At 50.0% G+C, this 9009-nt stretch overlaps 1 protein-coding gene across 6 annotated transcripts in view; it reads left to right on the forward strand.

The window, feature by feature from the left end:
* CUNH10orf143 (chromosome unknown C10orf143 homolog) overlaps window positions 1–9009 on the forward strand; it is a 24129-nt gene that overhangs the window by 10437 nt on the left and 4683 nt on the right. For 3 of the 6 annotated variants that reach the window (XM_025047557.1, XM_015590193.2, XM_015590190.2), the window contains exons 2-4: window positions 2571–2744; window positions 2852–2929; window positions 6647–7797. In XM_025047557.1, the coding sequence (XP_024903325.1) occupies window positions 2571–2744; window positions 2852–2929; window positions 6647–6883 (489 nt within the window). In that variant the 3' untranslated portion in view covers window positions 6884–7797. The remainder of the gene's footprint in view (window positions 1–2570; window positions 2745–2851; window positions 2930–6646; window positions 7798–9009) is intronic. The other 3 variants (XR_003046615.1, XM_015590195.2, XR_003046616.1) reach the window with 2 other exon arrangements.

Genomic DNA, 9009 nt, shown 5'->3' on the forward strand with positions numbered 1-9009 from the left:
GCCCCTCCATGTTGTCACAATGGCAGTATGTCACTTCCTCCTACTGTGTGTATGCGCCGCATCTTTACCCCACCTTCCGGTGAAGGACACGGCTGTTTCCATGTCTTATCACGCCTCTTTTTACAGTGTAAGGACTGAGCAGATACCAGGTAACCAGAGATCCAGGTCCTTGATCTTTTCTTCTTCAATACTGGCCTCTGATGTAGGTGAAGATACAGAAGGCCATGTTATTTGCAAAAGTCACGAAGACGATTAATATGATTAGCGTAATATTTGGCAGAGTGATTGAATAAATTGCGATACACTTGGATACAACATGGAAATCAGATTAAATTTAATGAGGGTACGTAGGAGAACGTACAGTTAAATTTAAATAAGAAGGACACTCGGTGCCAGGGACGAGACAGTTGCTTCACACGGAGAAGATGCGGGGGGCTGTGGGGGGCACGAGCGTCTTGGGGACGTGTGTGATGCGGTGGCTGAAACCATCCCCCTGGCGTAGGTTTTTACTGGTCGTTTCCCCTGGGTCATTTTTTATTGTCTGTACCTGTTCTTTTACCCATTTTTCTCAAGTTAACTAGCGGATTGTCTATTTTGTTAATCCCCCTGTCCCCCGCCCCCCAAAAAAGAAAAACTAGGATGCAGATTAGTTGGATCTACCATTTTTCGGCAGAAGAACCTCTGCCTCATTAATCAGCTTTTCTATCCATTGTTTTCTTCCTTGTGTTTTCTTTTGGGTTACTCTGTTGTTCTTTTTCTAGTTTTTATGAGCCGAGATCTATTAATTCATTAATTTTATTTCATTTTTATTGATAAAATAGTACAGTGTCCTTTTCTCTGATTGCTGCTTAAAATGCATTCTGTAGATTCTGACCTGTAGTGTTTGTCTTGTAATTATTTCTTTCAGGTTCTGCATTTAGTTTGTATTTGCTTTCACCTAAGAGTCCATAAATGGAGGGGTTAAAGTCTCCGAGTGGAAGTGCCTTTCTGTTTTCCGTCTTTGTTAATAATGTGTAGTTTTATTGCATTGTTGTCAGAAAGTGTTGTTTGCGGTATTTCTACCTTATGGAAATTGTAGATGTTTTCTTTGTGACCTAATATATGATTGGTTGTGAATGTGCCATAGGTTCTCGAGAAGAATGTGTGTTCTCTGTTATCAGGGTATCAAGTTCAAGATCTGTCTTGATCGATAGTGTTTAGACCTTCTGTTTCCTTAATTTCTGGATCCTCTGCCGCGTGCCGAGAATGGTGTGTTAATCTCCCGTGGTTCGTGTGTTTCTGTGTCTCCTTGCATCGCTGTGGTCTTTGCTTCATCGGGTGGTGGTTGTGTTATTTGGCGCACACTCGGATTCGGTGGTGTTTCTATTTTTACTAGCCTTATTTTCAGAATTTGGCATTCTCTGTCTTTAAGTTTTGCCCAGGGTATGGTTCGATGCAGAATTTCTAAAGTTTCTCTTTCTGTAGTTTCGTATCATTTGGGAAGAACTCTGGGGAGGTAGGTAACTGCTTAGCCGCCCTTGTATTCAGCCACCTGGAGGTCAAGCTCTTAGCTTAAGAAATTATTCTAAACTTAAGGGGCTCAGAGTTCAATATTTTTCCTTTTAATCTTTAAGTATCTGTTTTAAAGCATGTTAGAGAATAATAAAACTAGCAGTCTAAACCCATGATATAAAGTTTCTATAGTGAATAAATCCATTATATAAAGAGGAGTCAATTTAGAAAATATTAAATAAATAAGTAATAGTATAGATGATAAAAAAATTTGGCACAAATCATGAGGCTGGTTTGCAAGTAACCGAAGGAGCGGCGGGCACTGGTGTAGCCGGTGTGTTTTCCGCCTGCGGCGGGAGCTGTCCAGCACCGCCTGCGGTGGGCCCGGGGACCGGGAGACCACTGTTGGTGCTGAGCGCAGGGCAGACTCCCTGGCCCTCGGCCAGGGTCCCCTACCCCTAAATCAGTGTCGGTGAAAACGATGTCACTCCTCAAAATACATAGTCTTGGAACTTGGAGTCATTTGTCTCTCTAGCATTGGAGGGTTGCTGCGTAGTGTGCCCTCTTCAGTCCCTGGGGGAGCAGAAGCTGAGTGGGAACTTCCCAGAGGTTCCCAGGCCGGGCTGGGCCGGGCCGGGCGTGCGGCTCTCGAAGTAGGTGAGTTTGCCCTTGGGTTCAGGAAGAGGAAATGTTACTCACGTTGTAACTTACCACGCAGCAAAAACGTGGTGAAGCGTATCACTAGTTCCTTGAACAAAATGTATAGGTTTTGTACACTTTCAATATCAATAAACCAGTCATAATAGTTTATTATAAAAGTGTTGGCCAAAATTGTTAAAATGACTATTTTAAATCTATAAAGCTAAGTAAGTATCAGACAGTGCAGGAAGTAATGAGGTTAAGTATAATGGATGGCGGTTATTCCTGAAGATAAAGTTTAACGTGGTCTCCTCCAGTGTCCTATAAACTGCCCCAGCCCCACGGGGGTCTGCATGTGCCGCCGAAGTTTTCCGAAAGCGGGTTTAATCAGAGATGTGCATTTTAGGAGGCCGTCTCAAGTGAAATTTCGTTTGTTCCAGAAGCGGGCACGCAGGAGCCCCGATGCAGCCGCGCAGGACTGGGGCCGACCCCAGGTGACGGCCAGCGGCCCCACGACATGGGCCAGCCGGGGCAGCCCAGGCCCGGAGGCACAGCCCGGAGGCCGCCTCCCTGTGGGCAGGCCAGACGCCAACCAGGGGCCACGGAGCGCTGGGGTAAGTTCCTGTCCCTGCCGAACAGCTGGGGACCCATGTGACTGTTTTAAGGGAAGGTGTAAGTGTCCGCTGTGCTGATGCCTCTGTGGCTGTGATTTGTTGAACAGGCGCCTGGGAGCGGCGGCAGCGGTGGCAGCGGCGGGAGCGGCGGCCGGGCCTGCCGGAGATGCGCTGCGGGTGAATCGGTAAGTGCAGCTTCCCGCCTGGCCCAGAGACGCGCTCTTAAGTGTCAGGCGCATGAAGCGAAGTCGATAAAAGTGGCAGTTACGTTTCCAAGGAATGAGGAAGGTAGATGAATAGTGCAGATTGATGTAAGCGCTTCTTAGCTTTCTGCCGGGGTGCGGACTAATGTGTTTCCGCTTCAAGTTAGAAAGAGAAATTTGAAAATACATTGACAATTCTTTCTCAAAGCACGGTTCAGGGAGGGGACGGGCCATGGGATAGGGTGAACAGAGGTCTTTTGAGGACATCTGGGAGAAAAGACCCACCCTCATTTAGTTATCCAAGTAGAGCCCACGTTGTTTTATTATCTCTATTTAAGCTTTTCTTTCATGTTTCCGTAAACTTCCCAGAAACCACACTCTTCAGGAGAAACGCAGCATTCACACCGCTAATTCAAAGTAACGAGAGGTCTAACAGGGCCAGAGTCAGACTGTCAGTCTGCTGTGTCAGGCAGACTGTCGGGAAGTGTACATTAGCATAATAATACCTTCCTTATTAATTTTGAGCTTGTTTAAGAACAAGTTAATATATCTTTGATAACCTCTGTAATTCTTGGGTTTTTCTTAAATTTAAAATTTGGAATCTTAATACTGCAATAAAGTAGAATTGTATTTAATTTCCACACAGAAACCAAGAGCGTGTGTGCGTGTGCGTGTGTGCGTGTGCGCGTGCATGTGTGTTTCTGCTGTTGCCGCCTGCGGATTTTTAGAGAAATGTATTGCTGTGTTTTTGATAACCACAAGATTGCGTCAGTAAATTAGAGAGAGCTTCAGTTGACACATTGCAAGCTACTGTGTTTTATAATGATAGGCAATGAGCTTGTTTCAAACCGAGAACTGAAACTGTGTCAGTTGTCACCCGTGGAAGCCTGATTCTCTGACGTCATTAGCCAAGTATGAGAAGAAAGCCTTGCGTCAAGCCCCTCCTCAGAGGTGTGCTTTTCTACCTTTCGTGCCCCATCTTCAGGAGGATCTCTGCACAGTGGGGAAGTCAGAGACCCAGAAACTTGAACTGACTGTGCTTAGGCTGCCTCACGTGACTGCCAAACGCCCCCTGCAAAGCGAGTAGATAGTTGGGCCCTGAGAAACACGACCCCGTGCTGGGCGCATTGCGCTGGTGCCGGCGACTCCTGGCTCTCACACCGTGTCGGTGGAATGTGCCTTTCAAACCCCGCACCCGTCGGCAGACCCTGGGAATGAAACGTGAATTCCTAGCGCTCCGAGAGCGTGTGTTCTGGCATGAATGGCTGAAAGGGAAAAAAATTTGGCTCAAGCGACTGATTGGATCATTTTGGCTAATGTTCTGTTTGAACAACAGTACCTATTTGATTAGGGTTTTACCTTCCTTTGGAACTCCCCAAGCTCACCTCTTACGTTTCATAGGAAATGAATCTGTGAACAGGAAACCTACATTGATATGTAAATATATCATTTTTTTGTTAATGCTCGATATTCTTTTTCATCTAAATTTCAGAAACCGACTTTAAAAAATCAGTTTCTCTTTATTTGTAGTTATTCTCAATAAAATTTCACCGCGGTGTGGGTGATTTAATATTTACAGCCGCTATTTCTAGAAGTCTTATGTCAACAAAGATTGAAATGTGAATTCGAAGTCACGCCTCTTGGTATTTGAACAGACTCTAGCTGCACATATCTTTTTCTAATAACGCGGCTAGTTTCGCTCCTAAGCTTTTAAAATAATAGACACCATTTTTGTATTCCGGAGCATCGAAAGTTCAGTGTTAAACAAGAAGCAAACAGTATTTTTAGCGACGCGGGGTCCCAGGGAGAAGCGCTGAGCACACATCTCCGGTGGGCAGTGGCTCCGGCCTCGACGGCTTCATCAAACACGCGGCCCCGTGCGCAGAGCGCGCCCTCGCCCAGCCCCATGGATGACCCGGGCGGCGACTCGGATGGCTGGTGGGGCGTCCCTCGTAGGAAGCCGGCCCGTGTGTGACTCAGCTTATTTGGTGCTTCTCCCCAGGGGCCTCCACACCCTGACTCCCGGTGTGCGTCCCGCCCCAGTCGCCATCAGCCGGTCCTGTCAGCTCTGCTCTGAAGCCGGGGTGGCTGTCTCAGTCGTCTGTTCCCGTTGTCCTTCTGTCCTGAGCTTTCCTTTCTTTTCATCGTGAGTCACTTCCCGCCAGTGCAAGGTCTTGCCTTCTCACGCAGGCAAGCGCTTCTCCTCGCACGGTCTCACACTCGTGTCCCCAGCTGGCACGTCGGTGGCTGCTCTGGCGGTGGCTGCAGCCATCACTACGGCAGTAGCTGCCGCCTTGGTTTCTTCTCGAGGCTGCCGCAAGGCTCGGCCCGTAGTACCGGTTGTTGTTGAGGGCACCTCCTCCTAGTCCCGAGCCACCTGCTAATGTCACTGACAGAACGTGGCATCGTCATTCGGGGTGTCCGCCCGGGCCCGGCTGCCATCTGCTGCGCGCCATCCCGCGCTCCCAGTCCGGGAGCAGCGCCAGTGGCCGCCGTCACTGGCAGGCTGCCTGGCTTCCCCAGGGCGTCGCAGAGCTGGGCCATGCCCTGGGAGCAGGCATCCTCTGTCGGCCAGCTCAGCCCGTGGGGTCCCAGCGTGACAAGGGAAGCCTCCCGTTCTTTGCATATTCAGAGCCGTCAAATGAAGCCCAATGAGGGTCTCCAGGATAAAAAGGACACGTGAAAAGGGGGTGGCATTGTGAGACGGAAAACTAGAGGGAGAGCAGGTTTAGGGTGTGGTGGGGCAGGTGCTGTCCCCTCGGCACCGTGCGTTCCGTGTGGTACCTGCTCTCTGACACACTGGCTCCCCAGGGAAGGGGCCGCCTCAGGGATGAGTGGGCCCACATGACGGGCAGACAGCCACTTTCCCTCAGTTCCGTCCCCAGCCGTGTGTCCCCTGCTCTGTCTCGTGGAGACACTGGGCAGGAAGCCGAGCACCCCGCTTTCCCCGCTTCCCTCCTGTCCTCCCTCCAGGGTCACAGCTCCCGCAGGGGTGGCCCTGCGGGCCCAGCGCTTGCTAGTGGGCGCCTGGGCTCCCTTTGCCCTCTGGCCGCGGGGCGTTGGGCCACCCCCCCTTGCGCGTGGCTTCTCTTCTCTCTCACTGCTTGTGCAGCTGGGTGGCGTCAGCGTCCCTCCGTTGGGAATACCTCGGTCGGTTCCTGTTCCCTGGACCCTCCCTGGGCTAATCAGCCAACGAACGGAAAAAAGAGAGAACGCTGTCCTCGGCGCAGGACTCTGGTCTTGGTCGCCCACCCCCAGGCTCGGGCTCCGCTGTGGGTGCTGGCAGAGCCGGGCCCAGCCGTGCGTCACACGGGCCTTTGCTGTCGCCTGTCGCCGGTGTCCGTTTGCTTTCTTTCACCCGCTTTATTGGGTGTTATTTCCCAAACCGGTAGAGAATTGCCACCTGAAAGCCAACAGGGAGAACGTGACTCTTCGTGGTGATGGAGACCAGCTCCGCCCGCACCTCCCAGCAGACCGGTCTTGGGCGCGGGCCTGTTCCTTAGTGCTGAGGGCAGATGCGAAGTGAGCAGTCTGCATAAGCCTCAGTCTTGCTCACCTGGTGGCCGCGACTCTGTCGCCTGGCAGCGGGGTGGGGTGGCGAAGACCAGCGGGCACCGCAGGAGCAGCGCGGGCGGCCGGGGAGGGGCGCTGGGCCCGAGCCCGCCGCTGGCTTCACCTTTCCTCCCTTTTCCCCTGTAGGGACGGCAGAGGGAGCCCCGAATGGTCATCATTCAGGTTCTAAATGGACACAGATTTTTCTTTGCACCCCTGTCGTCTCCGGATGCTGTGTTCCATTCGCCTGTCTCGTTGGCGATGGCTTCGTGCGTGTGTAGCACCTGCCGCGGCGGCAGCGGTCCTGCCTGTGCTCGGTCCACGAGGCCCGGGTGTCAAGCCAAGGACAAAGGCCAAGGAAGAGCCTGCGGTGCCTTGACGTAGACTAAGAGAGAGCGACGCGCAGTGGTTCGCTCTTTGGGTCCCGCTTCAGCCGCAGCCCGTTTCTCGTCCGCTCTTCTCTCTTATGTCCCGAGAGGAGAAGACGCGGCCATGGAGGCCTCAGCGGGCTTCATCGATCGTCTGCACAGATCCCGTTGTGCTGAGTGCGTTTTCCCCTCGGTTTGTCAGGGAACCTGGAGTTCATCGGCCTCGCCCCATCGATTCGCAGATAAGGGAAACGAGGTCCACGGGGCTTAAGCGATCGGCCTGCTGGGCACCATGGTTGATAGGCGGCTGGGCTGCGGCCTCCCCTGCTCTTCGTGGCGGCGTGTGTGTTGACAGCCAGTGTGCCAGCATCACTCCCCCGCGCTGGGGGCAGCGACCTGCCCTGACACCCCTTAGAAGTGCAGCGAGGAGATTGCAGGTCTTCATGAATGTCATCCCCAGACACAGTGAGAGCCTCTGGGCCAGGACCCAGGGCCGGACTGTTTAAACTGGAAGAATAAACTAGCCAGCAGGAGAGTCTGGCTGGGTCAGTGCAGCCGACTGTGGATCCTCAGATTGATGAGTTTGAACAGGCTTGCTGACAAAATCTTCACATTGAGCTTCTGACAGGAAACGTCCTTTCTTGTATGTGGATACCAGAAAAATAGTTATTAAAAATGTTAATTCATTTTGATCATTTCCAGGCTCTGAAGGAACGGAGCCTTCAGATGATGAGAACAAAACAAATCTCTTTCTCTAGGAATGCAGATGTTAGACTATGAGGGGATGGCGAAATGGAAGAAAAGTTGGCACTTTAAGAAAAGTACAATTTAGACGTCTTATGAGCATGTTAGACGATGCAGTGCGTCCCCCCGTCGCTCCCAGTGCTTCAGACGACATCAGATGACAGCATGAAATACACAGCTGCGCGCGTAAGTGGAGAGAGAGCAAACAGAGCAGTAGCTACAGCGCATCCGGGCGGCTGTCCTTGGGTCTTGGCCTTTGTTGGATTTGGCCCTGGATTGGGCCAGGGGCTGGAGCTAGAACTCTAATGTTCAGAGACGGGTGTGACTTAGGCCGTGGGAGTGTGGCAGCTAGAATTTGGACCCTTGCATAAAGTTCAGAGCCTGTAAGTCTGCTCTACTTTAAAAGGGGAGAAGTTAAAATACCAGGCCGAACGTGGGTGTGGGCTCCAATTTTATTCTGTCTCAGTGGTATAAGAACCAAAAGCCAAAGCATTAACATAAAAGTAGATGCCACTATTGAAGTCCTTAAGGTCTTGGGTAGTGGCAAAGGCAGCATTGTCCTGTGGGCTTCTGCCACCCAGAGCCCACAGGACTCAGAGACAGAACAGCTACACCGGGGGTGAGAAAAAACGAAAAAAACACATAAACAAGTCACCGTGGTTTGGTGGCAGCGGGCGGTGGGGGGGGCGGATCAGGAACTACAACAAACAATACAAACCTCCAAGAACCTGAAGTAATAAAAAGAAACTGAAGTTCACTGTAGAGGTGAGTATTTTAATTTTTAAAAGTGACTAAAGAAGAAATAAAGCTATAATGCAAGAAGAGGACAGTATGAAAAAAGTAATTGGAAAGTTGAAAGAACTTTTAAAAGTGAACGATATTGTTATCTAAGTTAAAAATGTTAGACGCAATTAAAGACAGAATTTGTGAATTAGAAGATAGATCTGGGGAAATTGTCCAAAATACAGCAAGAGAGATAAAAAGATGGAAACTCTGAAAGTGTGACTAAGAGTTATAGAGGAAAGAATGACAAGGTCCATGAGGAAATCCAGAAGGAAAGAATTTAGAAGAGGAAAATATGATGAACAGATTTGAGAAGAATTCCTTTTGAAAAGATGATGGCTGAGAATTTCCTAGAATTGAAGAAAACCAAACAATTTTGAAGCAGAAAAACAAAGTGAGGAAGATCACCTGTCAGATGTCAAGATACATTACAAAGCCCTGATAATTAAGACGATGTTTTATTGGCCCAGGAATAGACAAATAGACCAGTAAGTAAAATCAAGGACTTTAAACCTGCATATGGCGGCTTGATATGTTATAGAGAAGATAATACAGGTCAGTTGAGAAGAAGGTACTATTTAATTTGTGATAGGACAATTGGCTGTCCACATATGA

The sequence above is a fragment of the Pteropus alecto genome, unplaced genomic scaffold, assembly GCF_000325575.1.
Source record: "Pteropus alecto unplaced genomic scaffold, ASM32557v1 scaffold74, whole genome shotgun sequence".
NCBI classification, from domain to species: Eukaryota; Metazoa; Chordata; class Mammalia; order Chiroptera; family Pteropodidae; genus Pteropus; species Pteropus alecto.